At 40.4% G+C, this 26,992-nt stretch overlaps 1 protein-coding gene and 1 non-coding gene across 2 annotated transcripts in view; one reads left to right on the top strand and one right to left on the bottom strand.

Annotated features, from left to right (window-relative positions):
• The window catches only part of LOC116892879 (nesprin-1-like), a 182,503-nt gene that overhangs the window by 1,493 nt on the left and 154,018 nt on the right, over window positions 1–26,992 (bottom strand). Inside the window, exons 16-31 of the mRNA XM_032894789.1 lie at window positions 21,967–22,063; window positions 21,146–21,348; window positions 19,411–19,575; window positions 18,812–18,964; window positions 17,192–17,335; window positions 14,637–14,810; window positions 11,893–12,051; window positions 10,890–11,054; window positions 9,471–9,605; window positions 9,145–9,303; window positions 8,742–8,950; window positions 8,030–8,138; window positions 6,597–6,761; window positions 4,389–4,556; window positions 2,710–2,874; window positions 1,490–1,630 (exon numbers count right to left, since the gene is read on the bottom strand). Coding sequence (XP_032750680.1) covers window positions 1,490–1,630; window positions 2,710–2,874; window positions 4,389–4,556; window positions 6,597–6,761; window positions 8,030–8,138; window positions 8,742–8,950; window positions 9,145–9,303; window positions 9,471–9,605; window positions 10,890–11,054; window positions 11,893–12,051; window positions 14,637–14,810; window positions 17,192–17,335; window positions 18,812–18,964; window positions 19,411–19,575; window positions 21,146–21,348; window positions 21,967–22,063 — 2,511 coding nt within the window. The remainder of the gene's footprint in view (window positions 1–1,489; window positions 1,631–2,709; window positions 2,875–4,388; window positions 4,557–6,596; window positions 6,762–8,029; window positions 8,139–8,741; window positions 8,951–9,144; window positions 9,304–9,470; window positions 9,606–10,889; window positions 11,055–11,892; window positions 12,052–14,636; window positions 14,811–17,191; window positions 17,336–18,811; window positions 18,965–19,410; window positions 19,576–21,145; window positions 21,349–21,966; window positions 22,064–26,992) is intronic.
• Window positions 17,706–17,809, top strand: LOC116894891. Its single transcript, XR_004387097.1, has one exon. It is a non-coding gene; the product is annotated as a U6 spliceosomal RNA (small nuclear RNA).

The following is a 26,992-nucleotide window of genomic DNA, read 5'->3' as shown; positions in this document are numbered from 1 at the left end:
GGCAACTTGTCACTCAAAACATCTCTCCCAATTATTCTGCAATTCCATATAAGACTGTACTTCCAAGGATCAATTTGAAAATAATTATAAAAACCATGAAAGGTGAAATTTCACCAGAATAACTTCCTGTTTCAAAGACTTAACAGTGTCAGGTGAGCATCACTACTGTGACAGGGAAACCACCTGTGACTCGATAAAGCTAGGCAGAGCTTCCTCATGGCGCAGAGATGTACAGTAACCTGAAGTGTGATGCTCGCTGATGTCATAGCACTGAAGCTCTCACGACTGCCTGTGCGCTGCCAGGTGTTGTCGACCCATTTTTAAAGACCATGAATCTCAGTGTTATTAATTCCTCAAATTCCACAAATGCAATAAGAAGTGTCAATTAGTGTTGCTGTACCTATATACACATATATATGCTATATATTCATAACTATATACATATAGTATATATATATATATTATATACATACATATAGTATATATAGTGTTTTACCTGAACTACCCACAGAAACTTGCAATGCAGAGGCCTTCAAAGAATGGAGGGGGTTAGTAAAAACAAAATTAAACAAAACCAGAATGGGGTTCACCGCCAAGCCCAGAGAATACGGTATATGAACGGCCATGGACACATTAGGAAAGAACTGGCTCTCACCAGGGAGCACTTTAGGTAAAACCAGGGTCTGCTCTTCCTTAGCCAAGCAACCTTCGGCCTCTCTGAACATTCACGTCCATGCCAGGCCATGTCTGCTGTGAAATCTAACTTGGCCTTGCCATGTGAACATATCCCATACCCACACTCAGAAGAAGCCAGTGTCCCTTACCACAACCACCCAAGGGCTGTTGGGTAAACTAAGGATGTAAGAACCGTGCGGAGTTAGCAAGGCGGTCAAAGGAGGCAGAGGTGCTGATTCCGCATGCCTGGGTGACATTGTCTATTAGGACATAGCACTTTCATGGCACTGAAAGCACTTTCTAACTCTCCCAGCACCGCACACTTTCATCCTTTCTGATGTCTGTATCTGCTTAGACATTCACTGTCCCAAGGCACAGCTCTGGCCTTGTGGCCTTCTTAAGAACTCTCTGATGGCCCAGTTCCATGTTGCCAGGAGTGTAACATTTTTGGTTTCATCACTGGCACCAAGGGCCAGCTTTCTAAGTTCCTGTCCCTCTATCTCCCACTACAGTATTAAAGCATCACGTCTAAGTCTTTCACGTCTGATAGTGCTCCCCCTTCCCGGATCGTCTGTCTGCCCTCCACCTCCAAACTGCTTTTACTAGACTGAGCCCTGAATATCAGTACCTCCAGAGATCCAACAGTTTATACACACCCTTGTTCAGGAACTGACCCTTTCCCACTTTTGTGAAAATCTTGTTCTTAAGGTGTAAGTCCCTCTTACACCCTTGTTCCACAGTGTGCTGACAAGAGTGGGCCGTCAATGAACAGCAAGAACTGATGCAATGTGCACTGATCTAATCAGTTGCATACCTTTGTCTGCTCCAGCTCTGATGACAGGCTTTCCAAACTGCTGAAGCTCAGGAAGCGCTCATGGCTGGAACCTGTCTGGAAAAGATATCTGACCACCGTCTCCTTGTTTGTCTCAAACCGCTCCCACTTCCTCAAGCTGACCTAAATTAAAAGTAAATAAGCGACACATCATGCCACATTGCAAATGACCAGACTGGATCCTAGTACACTGCAGCCTTCTCCTTCATTGATTCCTTAAGCTGCTACCTGTAGCCTGTGTGACATCACACAACCACACAGACCAAAGATGATCCTGCTGTCTTTGAAAGCTCGCCCTTCCCACGTCTAGGTCTTCAGATGACTCCCGAGTTCCCCAGGGGATGTAAAGTCGTGTGCTCCTACAGATGCAGTGAGAACATGTAGCTAAGTGACCAGAGGGAACTGACTTGTCGATCATTGGCAAGGAAGGGTGGAGTAGCAAGAGAGAAGAACAGAACTGAGCAAGAGCAATAAGTAGCAAAAACTCAAGATCATTTTTAGGGCAGTGGGTCAACAGTACCCAGAGAACATGATGGCTTAGGTGTGGCTGCTGTATTTCCTGGACATAAGCAATACGGGCAGGCTCATGGATTCAGACAAATGTTCATCACATCTTAGTTCCACTACTGAACTGCCTGTGACATGGGGAAAAGCCACGAATCACTCTTAAGCATCGTTGTGATTTGAAGGTGAAATGTTTCCCACTGGATCATATGCTTAACACTTGATCCACAGATGATGGGACAGACTAGGAAGGTTGTGTAAACTTTAGGGGGTGAAGCCCTGCTAGAGGAAGTGGCACACTAGGGGGGCGGGCCTTGAGATTTGGTAACTAGTCCCCACTTCCTGTTCACTCTGTTTCCTGACTGTAAACTCGGTGTGACCAGTGAGCCCTCCCTCTGCTTCCAGGCCTCTCTCACCATGAAGGAATGGATCCCCTTGAACAGAAGAAGCCCTTCTACCCTTAAACTGCTTCTTGTTGCGCAATGAGGAAAGCAACTGAGATCCGTGTCTATGTGTGCAAAATACACTACTTACAAGCACCATCTCCAGAAGCTTCTGCTATGACAAAAAATAATCCAGGTAAAGTACTTAAGAAAATGTCACCGTCAGCAACAGAGGTGAGCCATGGCTCTTGCTGGAGACAGGAAGTCAATCCAGCCTTAGCACAGCTGGGCTAGCTCCCGCTAGCACAGCCCTACCTGGATGCGACGCTCCTGCCTCTCCCGGCTCTGCTCCAGGCCTGTAAGGGTGCTCTCCAGCTTCCGCAGCTCCTCTTGACCTGGGCCTGCCTGCCCACCCTGCTGTGCTTGCTCCATCTGCTGCTGGAGGTCTCTCTTCTTTGCTGAGATCGTCTTTGTCTTTTGCTGGAAGCAGTTGTTCAATAGATGACTAGTAAACTTGTTTGGTTTTGTTGTTCTGTGTAGCCCTGGCTGTTCTGAAACTTTCTGAGAACTAGGCTGGCCTTTGCCTCTGCTCCCTGAGTACTGGGATTAAATGCATGTACCAGCACCACCAGACTTATACATTTTATTCTTTTTGAAGCTATGCAGGGTTATAAGCATGCTATTATCAGAGGTGTAGAAGGCAAAGCCTTACAAGGTATAGGCTTGAACAGTTTAAACGTTAATATCAGGAACTGAGAATAAATCAAAGATGGGTATTACTTAAACATAGCTTATGTTCTGAATGGTCAAGGTGTAAATAATTTGGTTTTAGTATTTTTAAAGATATTTATTTATTTATTTATTATATAAAGTACAGTGTAGCTGTCTTCAGACACACCAGAAGAGGGCATCAGATCCCATTACAGATGGTTGTGAGCCACCATGTGGTTGCTGGGATTTGAACTCAAGACCTCTGGAAGAGCAGTCAGGGCTCTTAACCACTGACCCATCTCTCCAGCCCTGGCTTTAATATTTCAATTGTGTGTGATGTTGAAGAACATTTAAAATATGCAACACTTCAAAAATATTTTGGTAAACAATTGATTTGATGGTCCTCAAGTAATTGTTTTCTATCTTTAAAAAGTCCCACTCCATTTTAATCAACTGTGATGTACAAGTGCAAATATGAAGAATTCTTCATCCTGGGTATATATTTGAATAGTTAATCTGTTGATATAGTTTATATATATATATATATTTGTATATATACAAATTTATATACTCATATATATACTTATATGCAAGTATAGCATATATAAGCACACTTATATATAATTAATATATTCCATTTGTGCATATATTTTAATGTATACCACCAGACTGTCAGAAAGCAACTAAATTAAAATAGCTCATTATTGGGAACTAGCATTGTAGTTCAGTCAGTAGAGAGTTGGAGCTTAATGTTAAGGTCCTGTTTTCAATCTATCACCAAAAAAAGGCTGATTATAAATATGTGCATACACACATACAAATATGCAGACATACTTATTTGCATACATATATACCTATACATTCATACACATGTGTACATATACACACAACTATACATACATATATTCATATATGCATACATTCTTATATAGATACAAATCTATACATGCACACATGCATACATACATACATACATACATACATATATACAATTCACACATACATACATACATACATACATACATATAATTCCTTCCTTTTTAGTTGCAACCTTTTGCAAAAGCAAACTCGCCTGAAACGTCTGGCATTTCAAGTTACAGTTTTTCAAACTAAAGCGTCTAGGAATTTGTCCTGTTTGTCAGAGAGAGCAGAGCACAGAATTGCCGAGTACTTTGAGCTATCAGACCAGTTCATTCTCCTTTCCCCTTTTCTCCATCCCCCCATGTCAGAACCTGTTCTTCATCTCTAGGCATCGTGCATATGGCGAACAAAGAGGCCTCTACCTGGTGACGCAGGAGCATCTGCTGTGCCTCAAACAGATTTTCTGTGTCAAGGATGGTCTCAGCCTCATCCTTGCTTTCTTCGGAGCCCGACATCAACCCCTCAAGGGAACTTTTCACAATTTCTTTGTACTGAACACATTCTCCGAAGTTGCTTAGCATCTTTTCAACCTAAATTGTTATAGAAGAAAAGCAAGTAAATCATGTGCTATTTAGTGAAGTTTGTAGAGTATTTTTAAATGGAGCTGAGATGGACAAATTAACATTGCAAGCAGCTAAGTTACATGGTGAGGTGCTTTAGTACACATTGTGAAGTGGCTTCAAGTTCTAATATATTCATTTTTATTTTATGTGAATAAGTGTTTTGCCTGAATGTATTTCCACATTACATGCATACTTCATGCCTGCAGAGGCCAGAGAGGGCATTAGATTTCCGGGAGCTGGAGTTACAGATGGTTGTGTGCTGCCACAGGGGTGCTCAGAACTTAACTCAGCCCTCTGCAAGAGCAGCCGGTGTGCTTACCCACTCTCAGAAATGACTTCTCTAATTAAGCTCATTAGCCCTTCGGTTACTTCACACATGCAAATTTTGTGTTTGGGAGAGACTCAGAGTCTCTTGTCTTAGTTTCAAATATAAGAAATAGCTTTGTTTGTCACGCCATACATTACATCTCAGGAACTCATAACTTCACAGTTTATGCCTTCAATGAAATCACTCCCTTTGAGGTGATGAGATATTACATATTTAAATGTATACATAAACTATGTCTCAACAGGTAAAACCAGATTCATATATATCTAATTTCTATGACATTGCATAGTTTTAAATCTTATTTAATTGTTGTTTGATGGTACAGCCACTTGGAGGGACTGAAAGATTCATTTCATTGGACAGTATTCTGCACCCCATTAAAGACCTATTCTAAAATTAAGAAGAGAAAAATGTGCATAGCTTGATAGGAAAAGTACGATAATAAAGTTCTTTCTATTTTATACTTCATGTCTTGAGGTCCTTTGATTATAGTCTCATAAGTACTATCTGGCTGGGAAAATACCTCATACAAAATGTAGAAACCAAACTATTTAAAACCAATAAGGGAGAGAAATCGTGAAGAAAATGACAGAACATTTGTTGAAAATGTCCTTCCAAAACTACTTTATCGTTCTATACTACCTTCCCTCTCACAAACACTTGACCTTTAGATTGCTTCCATCTTGCCTTATTAAGCTTCCTACTTGGACACCAAGTGAGATGAAGCAGCCCTAACAGACATAACGATTAAATACTGCATCCTATAATGGAATATAGCTCATTCCATTGAAACACATATTAAACTTAGAAGGAGATAGTATTACTGATTAGCAGCTAATGAAGACTTCTCTGTCTCAGTGCACTTCCAAGTTCTTTACCTAAATTACTGAATTTAGTCTTTGTTACTCCCTTATTGATGTGTTTTAAATTCTTTAAAAGGAAAGAAATTGGGACCTAGAGACATTGAATAAAAAGCTTAAGATTCTATGGAAAATTATATATAAAGTTTAAACTCTATTGCTGGGCTTCTCTTACTTCTAAGCATATTTCTTTCCTTTTGACTTTCTCCTCCTCTTCCTCCTCCTCCTCCTCTTCCTCCTTCTCTCTCTCTCTCTCTCTCTCTCTCTCTCTCTCTCTCTCTCTCTCTGGGTCTTTCTTTCCTTTCTTTCTTTCTTTCTTTCTTTCTTTCTTTCTTTCTTTCTTTCTTTCTTTCTTTCTTCCTTCCTTCCTTCCTTCCTTCCTTCCTTTCTTTCCAGATAGTATCTTACTATGTCACTTAGGCTAGTCTTGAACTTGTGATATTCAGCCCATGTTATCCCTGAACTTCCTAGCCTCCTGTCTCAGCTAGGATTACAAGCAGGCATCATTATATCAGGCTTCTCGACCTTTCCCCTAAATTTTGAAATGTGTCCTTAGGTGATCATGAAATAATGATGTTTTCAGTAAGAGTCAAAAGCCATTTGGCTGACCATCTTTGGACTTTAGACATAGGTCTTTAACTTGAACTACCCAGCTGAGAGCAGTTTCCTTAACTCAAGCATCTTGTCCATCTTTCCTAACAATCGTCACATAAATAACTATGGTTTCTTTATAAAATTACCTGCTAAGCTACAACCAAAACAAAGATGGCCCCTCAGCTTTCTTCCCCAGAATGCTGTTTAGCACTGTAAATGGCATACCTCTGACAGTAAAGCCACAAGAGCCTTGAAAGAGCTTGAGAGTTCTGCCAGCTCATCTCCACGCTTTTGGGCTTCATTCTCTGAAGAAACATCAATCAAATGCTTAAGCCTGGATTTCAGCCAGCTGAGAATCTCTCCTTTCTTGGTGATGTCATTTCTCATCTCCTGGAATGAAAGGACCCTTTTTAATAAGAACAAGTTATCACAAATCGCAACTTCCTAGCAGGAAAGATCTCAACCCAAGAAGGTTTGTAAAGTGACTGTGATAGTGTGAGCTAGCCCTTCTATCCCAATGAACTGAGGAAAGCAAGATAGCTCATGGTGCTCTTCCTATCCATGGTGAGAAAGTGCCAAAATGAAAGGCTTCTCAATGCCTGTACCTAATGTGCAAAGCCAACACCATGCATACTTTTCAAAAATCACCTTCAGAGCTAGATTAAATGCTTATAAATATTTCCTTGTATATAGAAAACTTGAGTTAACAAAACACTAGCCATCAAAGATACACAAGGCAGGCCAAGCTCTCATTAGCAAGGATGGGTCTCTAGTTACGATGATGGTGGGAAGATTCCAAAGTCTACTAGTAGTAGAGTGCACAGTGCCAGGGATTGCCACCTATACCAGCTACGGTTAGACTAAGGCAAGAGAAAATACGTAGCAGACAGGAAGCAACTGGCTTCAAAATTGATCTGTGCATCAATTTATTGATGTGCAGTAATGTTATTGAGTCCTCTACTAGTGCCTTGGGCGACTGTATCAGGGAAAAAAGGGACCCAGAAGACAGCAGCAGAAAGACAGAGCTCTTTTATAGTAGGCATGTGACTTTCAAGAATCAGAAATGTTGAAGGAGAATTGCACTCTAGTGTAGGTATACCAGGTGAAGGCTAAGAGAGAGGGCTGCTGTGTGATAGTCACAGAACAAACACAATATTCAGATCTGGAGCTCTGTTCCCTTGGCTAGGTTTGCAGCCTCTAAGGCACCTGGACTGATCCAGTCCAGCCTAATGACAACAAAACAGTAAGGGAATTCTCTACGTCCTCCATGTTATCAAGTTGCTAGATAAAACAGTGTTGTATAGAAACATACATCTTTGTTCCTGTAGCAATTCTTAAATCTATGTTGCATTATACAATCATACATGCTGTCTCCTTCTCCAGTATTCCCCCTGAGGTAAAGCTGCTTTAGAGGTATCACTAAGAGTGCTTAAATCTCTAAGCTACCAGCAACTCCAGAGATGGAAAAAAACCTACCCTTCACCACATGAATAGGAAGAGATGTTGTCTTTAAAGAAACATAGAAACCTAAATTTTTTATAGAACAGGCACATGTGTGCAGACACAAACCAACTAGCCACCAACCAAACCAACCAGTTACAGTGTGAATATTTAGTTATTGGAAATTTTCCTCTAGCCAGGACCAGCTCAGAACTCACATCTGCCACACGCTTAACCTCATCGTGGTTGCCAGTGTCAATGGGCTGATCCTTGATGTTCTTCAACCATGACTCCTTTGAAGACACCCAAGAGGAGAGCTCAGAAAACCTGAAACCACACACGCATTTTATTACAAGAGGGGCAAAGCCTCAGGATGATGAGACACATTTTCTATTTTGGATCCATGGAAGTAGATTGAATGACAACCACATGGGTGGCCTTTTCTGGGAACTTTAACATGAAGCCCAAAGCAAGGGTGTTAGTATCTGAAGTCATAACTTAAAGGGAGCTTAGTTGAGGACAAGGATGTGTCTCAGGGCCCGAGAGGGAAGGAACCACTTGAAGTCTGACTTCCTATGTCTCACTAGAGTGGCATTAACCAACAGAGGCCGACATCTTCCTATGAGGAAGAAGTATGAGAAAACCAAGAAGAATGGGATTATTTGACCTCAAGGACAGATGGGTTATTTTGAAATGAAGTACAAACCCTGCTTTGGACAGAAACCCATTTTTTAAAATTTAGACAGATGGATAGATAGATAGATAGATTTTTTTAAAATGAAGTACATTTATACCAAAGTATGGGCAAGATTAAAGCAATCTAATTTTTTTACTGCTTGAAACAGCATGTGCACCTTTCCCTGTTTTATAATAATCTCGGATAGAAACAGTTAACATAGCCTGTAGCCTTCTCTGGAGATACCCCAGTACCTGCTAGCATAGTCCGTCCACTTGTCTGGGTCATCCATGAGCATCATGTAAGTGTTGTCAATGGAAGCTTTGAGCTCTTTGAGAGCTGTGTGACAGGCTCCAGATGTGTCCCTTACTGGGTCCCGGACTGGGAGCTTCACACACAGTTCCTCTAGGAGCCGTAGCCTCTTTTCACAGAGATGGTGAGGACCCTTGTCACTGAAGAAAATCTAAGACATGATAAACAGTTTCACTACCTTGGTGAGAAGCCTCAAAACATGTCTATGTTCTCACAGAAAAACCAAAGGCAGATCCATAAGGGGAACCGACATCCATAACGCAACCATTTCCCTCACACCGTGGTATCTGTCATATCTTTAAATTCCTCTATGTGGTTATGCACTTTCTACGGTGTGGCACATACCCTGTGCTCCTTGATGATTTTCTCGCTGCCTTCCTGGGGAGCCAGCTTGGTCTCTCGCTCCAGCTCAGCTCTGCACTCTTCCACAGCAGCTGAGAATCTGTCCTTCTCCACGGCGATTTTCAAATGGAGCAAATGATAAGGTGCTTCTCCCTGAAGGTCCTGGACCCACGGAAAGATCCAGAAAACAACAGTGGGTCTCCTGTCTAGGTATGTACCCCATCGAGATACCAAAATGTCCTAAACTAGTCCTCTCTTACTTCCAACGCTGAACTACAGAACGGATTCCAGGATGCGGATTTCTCATGGTCCCACAATTCCACACTCACCTTCCACTGTTTGTGCAGCTTTCGAACAGCCTCCTGCAGGCCTTGCTGCTCCTGTTCTGGGAGGATGTCAGTTAGCTCATCACAGGCTTTTAGGAAAGCATTGAGGACCCTCTGGTCCAGCTGGCTGAAGAATTCCTATCAGAGAGGGGAGCACAGTTAAGATGCTGTGCAGTGTAACGGCCTTAGAAGACATCCTGATGAGCACCCAGCAGCTGCCTTCATCGAAGCCTTAGGCAACCCTATCCTTCTTTGGGAAACAAATTATGACCATCCATGGTTGTGAGTTAGACGTCATTGTGTCGACAGTTTATTGTTACTCTGCACATTTGATTCCACAGTGATATGGGTCTTCTTTGGTAAAATAAGATTCGCAGCACAGGATCTACTTCACTCCCTTCCTTGTCTGTAACCTGTGTCCAGTCATGATAGCCATTATTAGTCATGCCACACTAGGTGTGTATTCTAACACATGTGCTGCAGATGAAACGTGTCTCCATGGAGCTAAATGTCAGCACCCTAATTCAAAGAGTGGTTGGATTTGGAGCCATGGCCTCAGGGGTTATTAGATTTAGCTTAAGTCATAAAATTACAGGCAACGTCTCTTCCTGACCTATGACAACATGGAAGTGGTCATCTGTAAGCTAGAACAAATCCTCATGGGAACCCTTCTATCAGGGCTGGCTAAGCTCAGACTACAGTTCTCTAGAACTACAAGAAAATGCCTTTCTCTCTTCAAGCACGGCTAGCTGCTATTTTCTTACAATAGCATGAGAAACAGAAGCAACATGTATACACACACACATAGTCTCAAACATCCTCAACTGCACATACAAAACCATACATGTGCACAAAACTTTGAACCCAAAGTGATTCAGAGCAGAAATGTCTAAAGCATTCACAATTATAAAATTAGTTGGAAAGATGCTTTGACAACAGACCATGGCAGGCTCTAAAAAACTGTACCCCTTGGCAGTACAGGTCATATTCAAATACCTCTGAAATCTCAGGAACTATAATCAAAGTCCATATTCTTAGCACACGGTCCATCACCCTACACTATTCATCCACAGTCTAAACAAGCAGAAGAAGAATGAAGGTGGCCTCTCAGCCTTACTTAACTGTGTGTGACATGGGCCCTATACTATGTTATAATGTGTCATGGTGGTAGGACTTACAGTCTGAGAGCCCAAATCATCTGCATTCTCTGCTATCCCAGGAGCTCAAGGATACTCTCGAATAACCCAGCAAGGATGTTTCTCTTGCAAATTCTTTTGCTGCTGTGTCTGGGGTCTGATGCCCCTAAAGCTCATGTCTTTCTAGCTCCTCCAACTCTCCTACTTTGGGTCAGAATAGTCTTTGTATTCTGCTGACATAGGTTGTCCACACACGGGTCAGTTGTACCACACCGAGCAGACTCACCGTGTGTTTCCCAAGGAGTTCCTCAGGGTCCCCCTTCTCTTCCAGGCCCTCCTGAGCAGCCCTGAGCACCTTCTCCAACTCTGCACGAGACTCCTCAAATTTCTTCATCAAACGACTGTTGGCTTCCACATGCTTCTTCCAATCTCCAGTTTTCTTTATCATATTCTTCATGCAAAGAATAGAATCACTTCATGGCACCCCGGCATCCACTCCAGGAGCTCAAAGTACAAAGCTCAAGAGTTTCATTCATAAAGTGAGGTGGGGATTACATGTGACCTAGGCACATCATTCCGCATACTCTAAAAGTGAATCATCTCTGGATGACTTCTAATAATATATCAGAAATGTCATGCAAGTACTTGTAGGATTTAGAATCTCTACTATATTAATATGTAGTACATTTATATATGTTATATATAATTATATATTATTATATATTACACATAACATTTTATATATTATATACACTAAATATGTAATTATAAGCATATAATATATACAACATATATTATATTTACATCTTTTAATTATATGCTGTATAAACATATAAAATATAATATATAGTAATATATAATTTATATAAGTATAAAAATATATAATGTATTGCATGAATATAGATAACAATATATAAGAGCAATATATTATATATAATAATTATATAATTATAGATATATAATATATTTGTATAGAGCATAACATATAATCATATGTATGTATAAAACATTATAGGAAGCTGCTTTCTCAGTACTGAGGCAGCATTTGGTCAGGTGGTGTCATGATATCACTGCTAATTGATATTATGACTTGATATAATTGATATTATGACTTGTTTGGAAAGGACTCGGAGGGAAGAAATCTCATTATAAGGATAATTAACTGTTTTTGAATATTAACATTAGAAAGGAAGTAATAAAATGGTTGTCAGGTATCAGAGAGAGAGGTGCTTGAGCCATGAGTGCTTTGTCTGTCCTCATTCTCTGTTCTCCAGGAGAGGAAAACTTACCTGGAAGGCATGATGGACGTCTGCTATCTGCTTCTGCAGTTTTGTGTGATCCCAGTGCTTTAACGCCTGGCTCGAGGTCACGAGCTTCTGAACACTTTGGCTGCCCTTCTCAATGAGTGTCAAGGACTTCTTGCAGCTCTCTTGACAAGCTAACAGTTCCTACAAGGGAAGGAAAGACACAGTAGTATTGGTTACATGCCAGAATGAAAGAAAGAGGAGGGAGATGAGAGGAAGGGAGAGAGGGAGAGAGGAAAGGAGGGGGGAGACAGGGAGGGAGGGTGGGAAGGAAGTACTATTATAAGTACCTGCATTTACAGTTCCTAGGCTTTTGAGGAACAACCAGTGAAATCAAAAGTACAGAGAAACAGTTCATTTCAAAAGAACTTGATTTAAGCAATCACGGAAGTCAATGCTTTTTATACAAGGCATTTAAATGTCATGGTGAGGTTTTAGACTTTATGTTTCATGCACATCTTATTAACATTAAGAAAATGGCAGAGTATAAAAAGTGTCTAGCTTCTGCATTCCTCCAACTGGTTGACAGGCAGGCCTGTGGCTTTTCAAAAGAACAATTGAAGCTAATGTGGTTACTGGGCTTTAATTACACTAAGTAAATTTAACACAGCACACACCTCCTTTAGTGAATCCAGTGCCACAGATTTTCCACTTCTATCCGCTAGATTTGAATGAATACAGTTCCCAAGCTACCCACCTTCCTAGTGAGAGCTAATCGAAGCAGGAAGGAGATGAACAGGCCTAGGGGACTGCTCACTCTTGCACACCCTTCCAATGGGATGTAGTGGTAATGGACAGGATCCTTCTTTCTGCCTCTCTACCTTGCACCTACCTATTATGGCAGTACATAGGGTGGGTGTGGTCTAGTCCACTTGGAGATAGAAGAGTCTTGAATACATACCACCTGCAGTTCTGAATTTTTTAATGTTTTGAAAAGAATATCCAAACTGTTCATTTGTATGCCGTTTTGGCCACCTAGATGCAAATTTTTAAAACAGGCATTTGTTTTGACAAAACCGAATTTTAGTATACCTTTTCCCTTTGAACAACTAGAAGTTCAAAAGGAAGAGATTGAAAATATTTTATAAAATATTTTGTGTCAATAATATATGCATTTCATGACTAAAAGAAGGAGCATAGGGTACGTTACCATTCCTCAAAATAAATGAATTTTTATCCAGTGTAATAATGTCATTAGAATAGAGTTTTCTAACAATGGTGGTGGGTATGCTATCAATAATAATAATAATAATAATAATAATAATAATAATAATAAAAATTTTATGAATTATTGAATATTACTAATTATGTGTGATCACTGTTGGCTTAACATGATGCAAGTGAAGTTAATAAAGATTTTGCTATTTGCTACATCAGACCTAAACTGTGAATGTCCCGTAGCTCATTTCAGACACTCTGCTCATCCAAATAGCTGAAGCTGTCCCTTCCATGAATTTATCTCATTACTGTAGGGTAGAGTAGTGTAGGGTAGGGTAGGGTAGTGTAGTGTAGTGGCAAAAGTTTCCTACAGTTACCCCCTCATCTAAGGGACAGGCCTGTTCACAGTAAACCAAGTAAACAGGTTAACTCACTGTACCTCTCACTAGGGGACTCTGAGCACACAAATCTTCTCTCTAAATCTAAGTATAAAAATTCACACCAGTGTATTTCCATAATGGTTAATCAAACCAACTTATTTCCAAGGTCAAAGAAAAGAGATCATAGGACATACACTAGAGATATGTGACTGAGATGGAGCATAATTTCCTAATTCGTTTATACATTTAAAAAGCATATACACAAGGAATCCAGGCATGGGAATGAGGGCGCTTTTAGAAGAAGTTAACCATTTTATAAGCTAATGAGTTGACAGGTGAGGTCCAAAGTCATGTGTGCAGAGTGTCACTGAGTAAACTCCTAAAAGAAAGATGGAAAACTTGAACACTTACGTGTTTTCTATTCTTCTAAAAATACAAATGAAATAAACCTTTCATTAAACTCTTTTGGAATTTTATTCATGAAATCTGATTTCATGAGGAAATACAGGGAGGAAATACAGGGTTAACTAATTTAGTAGCCCCTGGTAGAGGAGCATCAGAGACCCGTCTACTGCAGGAGCCCTTCTTGTTCTGAGACAGGACAGCAGGTCTGGCTCTCCTAGAGAACCATCATAGAGATTCCAGTCCTGCAGCTGGTATTCGGAAGGCCCCGTCTCCATGCACGCAGAGGCCTTAGGAAAGTGCTGAGCACCATCAGCTGGCTTGGCCAGTTCAAAGACACAGAGGCAGGTGCTCACAACAGACTAACTTTCCCAATTGTTCTCAATTCCGAATTTTTCTCCAAACGAGCAGTACAAAGAAAGAAGCCTCCATGCTTCCCTTTCAGACAGAGTAACTTAGTTTTGATGACCCCACCTCTCTGCCAAGCTCCCCCTTCCCCTGTCTCCCAGGGACCTTCTCAACCCAGAGCCTCGTTTTGACCAGCTCAGCCCAGTCCAAGTATCCAACCTGACTGTACCCCGCAAATGGCTCAAGTCCCCATTCCTTCCACCAAGCACAGAGCAGGGTGTCTACTCTGGAAAGGACATACACTTTGGTTTGAGTTGCTAGTACCCTACTATACTGGGAAAGTACCTTTTATGCTATCTGAACTTTTACTCCAGGAAAAAATGCCCCAACCATATTAAATACACTTTAAAATGAGGGTATCCCTGAAAGGGATTTTCTTACCTGGTGTTTCTGCTTAAAAAGAGCACTAGATTGTGCTTCGTGCTCAAGAACTGCTAGGATCTCATTGATTTTTCCGAGTGAGTCGTAGAAGGATGTGATTTGCGTCTCCAGTTCTTCCAAAGGGACAGACAGTTGCTGGGCCTCGTACAGCAGTGGGGAGTAACATTCTTTGACCTTCGAAAGAGCAAAGCACAGAACAAACCCTGTAAGAGGCCATTAAGTCCTCAAAGCACCAGTGCTGTGCTTAGGTCTAAAGCACTTGCTTCCAGTGAGATGGTCACTTGGTACTTAGACATCTCTGAAGATGTCTCTTTTTCATTTTGTGCTATGTGACTAAGCTTTGCTGTTAAAAAAATAAAATACAAAAAAAAAAAATACTATGCCACTGAGACAAATGAAGGACTGTGGAGTTTTCTCACAAATAGTCATCTAAGTTGTCTGTCTGGATGGTACTTCCCCCATGGAAATTATACAGTCAGAGAGGCAGATGGCATCAGATCTCTCTTTAAACACCACGCTACTCTCACTTTCATTTTGGCAATGCAATTTGAGACAGTCACGAGTTAATACCACATTGTCTAAAGGACATGAGGCTTCTAGTTGGTGATCATGAGCTTTTGCACGAGGACTATGAGCCTAGGCGAACATGTTAACCACCTCTTCCGAGACGCCCATCTTCCTTACTCTCAGTAGCTCTAGGCCCTGCCTTCTCTGTTTGTCAATGTCCTACTCATCCCAAGAACATGCTACACACAAATTTATTCATGAAGGTTCTTACGTCAGAGGATGTCGACTCGGTCTAACTGCCGAGTCCTCCTCTCTGTGTTTAATATCCCTACACCTATATTATCTTCATGGCGAGGTCCTATGTTCTTGGTACTCCAGAGCTCTGTAAGATCTCTGCCTGCCTGCCTTTGTGTTGAACCCTAGGACCTTATAATTGTCAAGGAAATCTTCTCCCTCCTTGTAATCTTAAAGTTTCATCCAGAATATTACTAACACTTTCAGGAAACCAAGAACATTAACAATGAATTCAGTGATGCTGTCTGCATCAGCAGTAGTCCACAGGCAATAATTGAAGTAAACATTGCCTTCTGTCACATTGTCACAGAGGTGCACATGTAAAAACACTCATATTCTAGAATATACTGCTGAAAGATAAGCACATCAACAGGCAGCTGCCATCTCTCTACCACAATGAGACGCTGCAACCATTCTTTTTGAAGAAGCCCAAGAGAATTCACTGAGAAGTGGAACTCCTGTTTTACTGCTCTTTCCTGCGTTAGAGAGAAAGACTGTCAGCACGCTGCATCCCAAGCAGCAGGGAGAGAGCAAGGCTTAAGCCAGCCTGGGTTGACAACACTATCATTCTAACGCCCAGGAGACAGAGGCAGAAGGATGGACAGAAGTGTGCGTCCAGCTTCACCCTAATGAACTCCAGGCCAGATGGGGACAGAATGTCGTGAGGGGGCGGGGAAAGGGGAGGAGGAGGAGAAGAGTGGAGTTTTAGCTTAAATAAGCACAAGAAATCAACTTTCTAAAGTGTGGTCCCAAACTTCTGCCCCTGGACCAGCATGAGAGGTGCAAACCACGAAATCACAGACATACAGCCCAGCATGTTGTTGGAAAGTTGAGAACAGTGGCTTCTTTTATTGTACCTTTGTTTTTAGCAAGTTGTGCTGGTATACAAGAGTAAAATTGTTCAGTGTTATTAACTTAAAACTACTTCCAAGTAGAATGTCAGAATAAATTCAATTGAAATATTTGCAATGAATGCCATGTTTGTCTTTTAAGCTTATTACTCGTCTATTTTTATTCTTCCTTGCATTCGTTCAATCTTTTCCATTAATCCTTCAATACTGACTTCACCTTGCACGCTAGCTCTTCTCTTTGACTTCAAAGGCACTTCAGTCTGCATTTATCCCCCTACTTCTCTACAGTACTACAATTCCTGTACTGATTTCTCACCCCTCTTATTTGCTAGAAGGTAATTACCTGCACTTAGTGGGGAATTTTGAAAGCACTGAAATCTTCTTAAAACTCATGTTAAGATAAAAGTTTCTAATGGGAGACTCAAAGCTCTTGATAAAGAAGTCAACGAGTGAAACAAGAGGGTGATCATGTTAGTAGAAGAAAACATGGATAGATAGACTGGATTTATTAAGTAAATCAACAAAAATCTCAGTGCGATAGTATAGTCTTTTCTTCTTCTCCTTCTTCTTTTCCTTTCTCCTCCTCTGCTTTGTCCTACATCTGTCTCCATCTCTCCTTCTACACCCTCTGTTTTATAACATTTAACAGCTCTCTCCTGAAAATTCCCAGACTTTTCTACTGAAGCAGAGCCCAGAGCAGGCCTAAATTCAGAGATGTATCACAAGGTGTCAGTGTCCCACTTTGTTTCTCAAATACACATCAAAGTTTCTATATCAAGAACCTCAGGGTAGCTCAAAGGTGGACCAGTCAAAGATGTACCCATGGGTAACCATGGAGATAGAAACCACTCAAAGGCAGTATGGTTGCCCCAGAACATGTTGTAGCAGGAAGTATTTTCCCACCTTGGATAGCTGTTCTTTGAGCCTGGACATGGTTGTAAGCATTTCATTGGCTTCTTCTTTGGGACTTTCTTTGGCAATGAGATGTGCTTTCTTGGCAATCATCTTGTACTGAGCATCCATCACGGGCACCCTCTTCTCAGTGTCCTGTGTGAGTCATTGAAGCAGCTCAGTTAGTGTTCACCACATCTCCTTTCTATTGCAGAATACCACAGAAAGCGGGACAAAAATCGGGACGTGCTCTGGGAAATTCTATCCTCACAACCAGCTCCTTCAGACAGGGAGGTGCCATTGCTTTTGTTCTTAACTGACATACAGGCAACACTACTATGCGCATACATTAAAACTTCTTTTTAAAAATAATCAAATATTCTTAAGTCAATGCCAAGAGTATTTGATGTAATCCTTTTACTTTCTAAAGTATGTTAATGTGATAATAAAATACTCATACATGTAATGCATATAAATGCATGTAAATAAGCGGGGGAGGGGGGTCTTGACTTTAAGAATTCAATAGTGCTTGCCTAATCAGCAATATAATAAAATCGGAACAATACAGAGGAAATTAGCATGGCTCCTGTGTAAGACAACATACATATTTGTGGAGAATTTCATACTTTTTATTCTTCTGGAAGAATTAGGGAAAGGATTGAGGATCCCGAAAGAGGTAGGAATGCCACAGGAAGACCAACAAAGTCACCTAACCTGGACCCTTCAGCCTCTCAGGGGCAGAACCACCAGCCAAAGAGCATACGTGGGCTGGACCTAGCGCCCACCTTCACTCCCATCCCCCAAACGTATATAGCAGAAGTACAGCTCGCGTCTGTGGAATGTTCTCTTCTAGCTGGGCTGCCTTCTGGCCTCAGAGGGAGAGGATGCACCGAGCCCCACAGAGACTTGATGCACTAGGGTGAGAGGATTCTCAAGGGGGGCTCCACCCTCTCAGAGGAGAAGGGGATGGGAAAGGGGGGCCAGCAATCAGGATGTACATTGAATAAATAAAAATGAGAAAACGGAGAATGAAACTGTCATCTACTTTATAAAATGCATACACATTGCCACTGGAGAAAACTTAGAAATTTAGTGGGGTAGAAATTTTAATTTCTTATCATCTCACATGGTGGCAGCTTACCGTGGTTGCTACTCTTTTTTCTTATGTGTATTTCTTTTGAAGTTACAAAAATCAAAAAGACAACACTCTGATTTATTTTTTCCATTCAAGTAATTGTTCAAACTTCTCTTGTCAGTAAATAATTCCATTTTTTCACTTTTGAAACTTAAGAAAATGTCAATGCCAAATTCAATGCAACAAACTCTATTGTTTAGGGCATTATTTGGAAGTCCTGTCTAAAGGGTTTTTCGTTTGTCTTTGTTTTTCTAATGTTTTATAATTTGTATCCCATGGGAAAAGAATCCCATGTTAAAAAATTATTTTGAAGCTACTTCATATTTTCAAATGATACCTTCCAAAAGTACAAGTTTATTTTCTGCACAAGTCAGCAGATATGCAGACGTGTCGAGCTGATCTCTGGATGCAGGGCCCATTTCCTGTAGACCTGAGCAGTCTGGCCAGTTTGCATGTTTACGTATGTGTTTCATTTCTTTGATTCAGAAAGTCCTTACCTCCAAGTCTTGAATTAATAACTTGACATTCAGAAAAGAGACTTCTAAAGGCTCGGAGAGTTTCCTGTGGGCTTCGGCTGCAAAAGCAGAGAGGGCAGCAGTGCCGTCTGTACATTCTTTCTTCATTCTGTCCGTCTCGTCCGCTCTTGCATACTGAAGAGGACAGAAGGAGGTATTCGAAAGTCAGTAAAACTGTGATTCTAGAAGCCCACAGCCTTCACTGGGAGATAGCCTCATGTATGGTAAGACGAATTCTAATTCCCGATTCTTATTTTAGATAAGTTTGAAATAAATCCAGTTACTTTGACAGAAAAAAATAAAATAAAAGGAACAAGCTAGCAGTAAGGAGCTGGGATTTGAAAGGCAAATCTCTTTGCCTATGCAGGCGCCATATGTCAACATAATCCTTAAACCAAACGCTATGTTCTGCTCATGTTCCTCTACCATAAACAGACAAGAATGAATAATTAGCAATAAAACACAGGCAGTTTTAAACACTTCTATATTCCACCCTAATAATCCCAGGAAAACCGACTGTCGGCTTCTTTGCACACCAGTGACACATGCATCGGAAGTGAGTGTTGGTTTGAAGGACGTACTTGCTTGACTTCCATAAACAGCTCCCTCCATCGGCCGTTCAGCAAGAGCAGTTGCTGTTTAAGGTCTCTGGAAACGATCTCATCGCAGGTCTCAATCAGGAAGTTCCCAGCGTCATTCATAGCTGTGTGCTGCTGAATCCAGTGAGGCAAATTTCGAAAGAAATCCTAAGCAGGGAAGGACAAGCGTTCATTAAGTCACATACCAAATAATAATAGTGGATGTAACAAGACCCGAACCAAGAAGGCCTGTTCGAAAGCACATGGAAGCTTGGAGACAGATGCGAAATAGCTTCCAAAACTCAGATTTTAAATAAAACTTCAAAACATGAGCTAGAAATGCCAGATGTCTTTGTTTTTTCATTTTTCTTTTGTCACATGTACACACGCATGAGCACATGTGTGTGTATGCACATAGCTCCCTGACTGCACTTGTGTGCACACACGTGTGCATGTGGAGGCTAGAAGACGTTGGACTTCAGGCATCGAGAATTCCATTGTTTACTTTTTTTTCTGTTTTCTCTTGAGTTGGGGTCTCTCCGGCCTGGAACTTGCCAAATGTGTTAGGCTGCCTGACCAGTGAGTCATCGAGAATCCATCTGTCTTTGCCTCCCCAGCACAGGAACTGCAATCACGTGCCACCACACCTACGTATTGTCACACAGATTTTGGGAACTCAGAGCAAGCACTTTACTGCCTAGGCTGTCTCCCAAGCCTATCTTTCTGCTTTTTTACAATCGGGCTCCAGACCGCTGCCCAGACTAGACCCAAACTTGCAGGCTCAAGCAATCCTCCACCCTGAGTGAAATAAACAGCTAGGACTCCAGGCCCATGACAGTGCCCCCGGCTAATTGTGTTATCACATAAGGACATCCATGGCATGTTTTGTTGAAAAGAAAACAAAGCAAGGGGCCATTTTCTTATTCGTATTTCATATAAGAAGCAGCAGTCAATTATTCAAATGTCAGAGGTTTCTTCTTGCTGTTCAGACCATTAAAAATGACTGCAAACAGTCTAAAATTTGAATAGATATGTATACATGTATGTATGTGTACTACATTCAGATATCAAAGGAAATATTTTTCAGGTAAGACTCTGAGGTCAAGGACACTGAACACAGTAGCATCCTTTCTTATTTATGTAAGGGAGTGCCCTGGGCAGTAAAATGGCTTCTATTCACTTCAGATTATGAAACCCAAAAGAAAATATCTAAAAGAGATCAAGGCGGTGGTGGTTCCGCTGTTCCATGGGTATGTACTGCTACACAGATTCAGTCCCCCTCCCCCGTGTGTGTGCGTGCGTGTGTGCGTGTGTGTGTGTGTGCGTGTGTGTGTGTGTGTGTGTGTGTGCGCGCGCGCACGCATGTACAGATGTAGGCCTTATGTATAAGAAACCTAGACAGGCCCATCTCTACAGACTTCAGTGTGTATAGAGCAATGTCTACTGTCCATTAGATTTAGCTCCCCCATTATGAAGAGTTGGTTACTACTATTTGCTGCCCTTCTGAATGAAGACGTTAGATCAATGCAAAAACAAAGAACTATTTTTACAGAGTTTTACTAGCCAGTATTTACAGATCTAATTCCACTTAGCTCAGCTAGGGGTGCATCTCTTAAGAGGGACTCTTGAGTGACAGACACTTGCAAATATCACCCCACCCCCAGTGAACGACACGGTGAGAGTCTCTCATTCATGAATCAGGATGTGTCTTTCCCTCTCCCGTGGTGAGCAGTCTTACCTTCTTGGCATTTTCTGACTGACTTAGCATTTTCTCAGCATCTTCTAGCCAGGCTTGAAGACTAGCCACAGTGTCACCATAGCGATCCCAGTTGGAGATCACCTCCTCCAGCATGCTCCGCACACTCCGCACTTCCACAGAGAGATTCCTCCACTGGGCCGTGGTTTCATTCATGAATTTCATCACATTCTCAGCTTCTTCCACTGAATCAGAAACAGCCAATGATAGTCTCCATTCTGTACATAAAACCCTCCGTATATTTCCCTATGTTCTTATGCGCCAGAGACAAGCGCATCGATCAGAAAGACAAGATTCTATTCGCAACAATTATGGGAACATCTACAAGTTGTAAGCAAACATATCTTCCAAAGTTTATCTCCTCAGTGACTTAAGCTCTCCAATTTATATTCAAGTTATTCCGCTTTTTTTTTTTTTTTTTGCCTTTAATCCCCTAGCAATTGCAGCTAAACTGGAAAATAGCAACTTTGAAAAGCAAATGCTTATTTTTGTTTTATCTTAGAAGATTACACACACATAAAAGATGTCATTATGCAAGACAGACAGACACCTCACATAATTACTCTAAGGGCATAGACTACACAGCAAAAAAAAAAAAGAAAAGAAAGAGTTGATCTGACGCCGCAGGACCCTGCTGATTTTAAATGCTACTTGAGTTGACCTCACAGAAAGTTGTGGTTCATTAGGGTAATTTTATAATGCTATAAAAATCCTGGACCATATTCTCGCACTCATCTTCACTCACTCTCTCTCCCTCTTACCCGCAGCCTCCTCTGCAAATCCCGAGTGGGCTGTGGGCTTACCTGAGCCATCGGCTTTGACGTACATCTCAGCAGTCTGTTTCAGGATCTGGTATGTCACTTCATACTGTTCAAAGAACTTGCTGTTTTCTATAAAAGACTGGAGAGGGGTGCACACTTGGTCAGCAGATATCGAACGTTAGGCGTGTCCACAAACAGCAGGGTTTAATTTGCTTCATAAGCTTATAGGCATTTTATCCAAGACCGCCAACCTCATTCTATTGGAAAATGAAAAATTAATTCCACTGTCCTGATTTACTCAGGTTATATGCGGCCCAGACACTGTGCCTACATTCTCAATACCAACTCAGCACCAGGCTGAGAAAACGTTCTATTTCTTTAATGTGCAAAGGTTTTGGTTTTTTCCCCCAAAAAAACAGAATTTTCTCCAGGGGATCTGGGCCTAACATTTTGAAAGTGCTAAATTTGGGGCAACATTTTAATTTCCCACTGTGTCGTAGCTATAGAAGTCTGCTGTTCTTTGAACATTAACCTTGGGGGAATGACTGACTGCTTTGAGGAAATTCCAGTTAAAAGTAAACAACAGTAAAAACGCTTTCCTTAAAAATAAAAAAGTACAAAGTGTAAAAATAATTGTATATGCTGCCTATATTGTGGAAGGTATCATATTCCAATTACTTAGCACAAAAAGTCCAGACTCAGACACGGCTACATGTAAATCTGTACAGAATCCACATACATAATCAAGTCAGCGTTAGGGCACGGAGACAATAGAAGTGAGAACTCAAAAAAAACCTTAGGTAAATTTTGTTTTTATTAATGCTCAACTCCTTCCTTCACACCATTCAAAAGACTGTACTTCTTACTCCAAGTAGAAAATTAGTACAGTTAGAGCCAGCAATGTGTGTCTCCAAAACCTCTTTCAGTTCTCCTAATAGCAGAATACATTTTAAAGAGTGTAATCAATTAAAACAGTTAAGAGGAACCATCACGGTGATAAAATGCACAATTATTCTTTATAAACCCGAGTCTTGCCCAGTGTGCTGGCAGCCCTGTGCAGTATGCTGACTGCTGTTTCATGCAGAGGTGAAAATGGCTTATAAAACAGTATCATGGACATTCCTAGATCTTTACCACAATTTATCTTTTCCCAATATAAAACCTTATATTATATATTATATGCTAATATATTAATTATAATAATTATGTTATCTGTATATATTATAACATATTATAGATCGAGAATATTAAGAATATACACTATATATTATAAATATTTATATATTTATATGCATATTTTAAATTAAAGCCATGTGAGTAATTTAGTTTATTAAAAATGTAGCTAAAACTGGGTTATAGAATCAAATGTATTATTAGCATGGATGATAAGAAGAGTTAAGGCACCACTTGAATATTTTTGTTTCAACATCATAAGTGGGGCCTTAATTATATATAGGATATATATACAAATAATGTTTAATATAAATAGACTACCATGATAAAATTTTAAAAGATTTATATATAACTACCTGGTTTTATAGATAGACATAATAAATAAAACCAGATATATAATTATATGTAATGTATAATTATATATGTTATAGAAGATGCAATTATATTATTAAATAGTAACTATAGTGAGGACTGTTTCATATTTACAGAGCATTTATAAATTATTCTCTAGAAATAAAGTGAATACAGAAAGCTATGAATTCCATGGTCCAAGAGGCTTCTGAGATAATTTTATTGAATGACTTTAGTAGGCTTTTTTGTTTGGCTGAGAATGGAGTATAACAATAGTAATCCAGAAAATTCCTTATTTAGTCTAAGTGCTACTCTTATTCCCAAATTAGGGAAGGAATACTTTACTAGACCTTAAATTGGGAACCATTCCAACCAAACAAGAAGGACATTTTGGTTTAAAAATGGAATATTATATTTAACACTGAAAATGGTGTTCGAGCAATTGAAGGAGCATTGGCACCTGACAGAGTAAAATGTCATCTCTGTAGAGGTGATGCAAACTGCAAGAAGCTAGGAGTAGTGAAGGCTAGAGAGTGGCAGCCATGGTGCCTTGGTTGCCTTTGCCTGACTAATTAGCAAATTAATTATAAGTGAATTAATTTCTAGCTTTGTCTGGGGCCTAAAAATAGGATGGGAGATAATAATAAAACCAAAGAATTCATTTTCATTGAACTTTCCTATCAGAACAATTCGACAATTAATTTTTAAAAATCCTATTTGTTATTTCAAACTTTTCCTGGTCCCAGTGATTGGGCTTTTCTCTTTCCCTCCTAACTTCGGAGAAGCCACTGAACAGCAGCTTGTCTAGGGCAGCCACTTCCACTGGAGCTTCCTCAACCTCTCTTTTACCGTGCTAGGCACGTCTCTCAGGAAAACGCACATTTTCAATTAAAAGGACGTGGTTAACTTACTTTATTACTAATGTGGCTAGAACTGGGTTGTGGAATCAAGTGAACGATTAGTGTGGATGATAAGAAAAATTAAGTTACCACTTATAATATTAAAACCAAAATATTAGAGGTGAGAACATTTCTGCCTATACTGTACAGATGTAATAAATGGAAACTCATTCATTGCAGCAAGCTAGCTAAACCAGTTAATTATAAGTCCTTTAAATTTTATTAGGGCTGTCCACTTACATTAAAAATTGTTGTGAATGGTGAGTTATTTGTGTTATTTATGTTGGACTTGAAATCCCCACAATTCCAAGAAATTGCCTTTCTTGCATATGAAAAATAGAAATGTTTAAATGGACAGGGCAGCCCACGTTTACTGGCAAGAGCACTGTAAACAATTCTGACATCAATAACCAATGTCTTCTGTAACAACTGATCAATAGCATACAATCTAACATTTAAATGCTTCTTTAAAAAATTAGACTTATTATCTGCATGTGTGCTTTGCATTTCAGCATATACATGCCTTGGTATACATGCAACCTCAGAGGACAGTTTATGTGGGAGTTGGTTCTCCTTGTCAGCCACGCGAGATTGTACTCAGACTTGATGGTGAGAGTTTACCTGCTGAGCGTTTCAGTGACCCACAATTGGTCTAATTGTTTTCAAAACAACCATAAAGGCATTTGCTTTTCAAAAACTTAAAGTCCTTGTCAGCTCATAGCTCAGCTAGGAAGTGTTATCTGTAATTTCCCAACCCCTAAAACATGTACTGCCTTTTTCTCTGCGTGTGATTCATATCAGGTTAAACGTCGACACCGAGAAAGCTAATCTTGGAGTCTCCATGACCTCAGTATTATTTCGTTTATTATAAAACACAGTAACGTGCCGTGTTTATATTTTTAAGTGAGGAAGAAAAGGGTTATATTTAAATAACTGAATTCATGGTTTTATTGACGATCATCAGGATTTTTGAAACAATCTATTCTGGAATGAGCGAGTTTTCTCTGAAAGCCCCAGAAGGATGAGGGACACTAGTGCAGTATGACACAAAAGGAAGGCAGTACACAAAGTGTGGGTTCTAGAAGAATCCAGTATTCTACTGCTACTGGCATCATGATAAAAGGGGGAAATTCATGAAAGACGTACCGCAGAAATGTCAATCATTCTCAAAGGTTCCATGGGTAGTGAATCACTGACACGTGATGAGAACACACTTCCCTGTGGCAATGCTCCCCCCACCCCGACATTCTACCATGTTGCCTAGCTCACAGATGAATCAGTGGCCACTGAACTACTCCAGGTGCAAAAGCATAAAATATTATCCAGTTTTAAACATCCCAAGAGGAACTAACATTTATGAGAACAACATTCCTTGATTTGCTACAGTTCAATAGACATCAATATTTTGGTTGATTTCTATTGTCTAATTACGGTATTTTGGTTAATTATTTTTCACAAGTCTTGTATTTAGAGAGTATTAGTGTTGCATGCCTGTGAGGGCTTTAAACTTGGAAATGTAAAAATAAGTCAGTTTTTTTCTTCTTTCCAGTCCCTGCTATGGGAATGACAACTCTCAGACTATTTATAAATACCTAGACCGCAAGCTTTGCTCCATTTCCTGACTAGCCATTTAACCCATTCAAACTATTCTATGACCTTCACATGGTCAGTTACCTCTCCGCTGCTTCATGCATCCAAGTGTGGGACAAATCTCCTTTGTATTCTATCCTGTGTTCATCTATGTCGCCGTTACCTCTGCTCCGCGCCCATGCTTCTGACCTCTATGTTTCTGCGCTTTCACGCCTCTTTCTGTTTCCCAGAATCCTCTCTTCCTGCCAGTGTCCCAGCTCCTGTTTACGACCTCAGCTCATTGCCCATAGGCCATTTTTATAGACAAGTGTTGCTTATACGAGATTCTTTTTTTTTTTAACATGGAAACATCTAGACTCAAATTCTGACTCTGTTTCTTGCCCTTTGCATCACCTGGAGCATGGGGTTGGGACATTTAAATTTCAGTGCCAGCTCCACAGTGTTTCATCTGCGTTGACTTCACTGTGAGTCTTCATGGAGGCGAAAAGGGAAGTACTCAGAGGCCCACAGTCATTGAAATTATTCACCAAAAGGGGCCTTAAAGCCACTAATAGAAGCTTTGGCTAAGTCCTCTTCACTTGTAGAGTAAATGCATGCTGAAGCCTGCCGGGGACGTAGAATGATGATCCATTTCACTTGTACATGAAATTTGCAGAGCAGTTTGAAATTAGCATCTCAGTGAACTCTTTAACTTTATGGAGTGGGCAGGAAGTGCTGACATTAACATTAACTCTCTATTTATATATCTTTTGAGAAGTTTGAGGAGAATTATTAATACCATTGTTTTGGAGCGTCGACTTGGTAAAGCGGTCCTATTAGGTCCTTAAGTCTGATTGGCTGTTCCTAAATGGCTAGAACAAAGGATGGAGACTGTGTAGTCAAGTTCTGCGCTCAGTGCACCATTTGCTATCGCTAGAAGTGAAGGTATAAATCCATTCCTCCATTTAATATTTATGAGACCACAGCAGTTACTAGAATTTTAAAAATGGATTTCTTTTTCCTACCAAAATAGCTACACATGAATACATTCTAACAGAGTTCACAGCTTTTTAAAC

Source organism: Rattus rattus, chromosome 2, assembly GCF_011064425.1.
Source record: "Rattus rattus isolate New Zealand chromosome 2, Rrattus_CSIRO_v1, whole genome shotgun sequence".
Classification (NCBI taxonomy): domain Eukaryota; kingdom Metazoa; phylum Chordata; class Mammalia; order Rodentia; family Muridae; genus Rattus; species Rattus rattus.
This window is presented reverse-complemented; position numbering and strand designations above follow the sequence as displayed.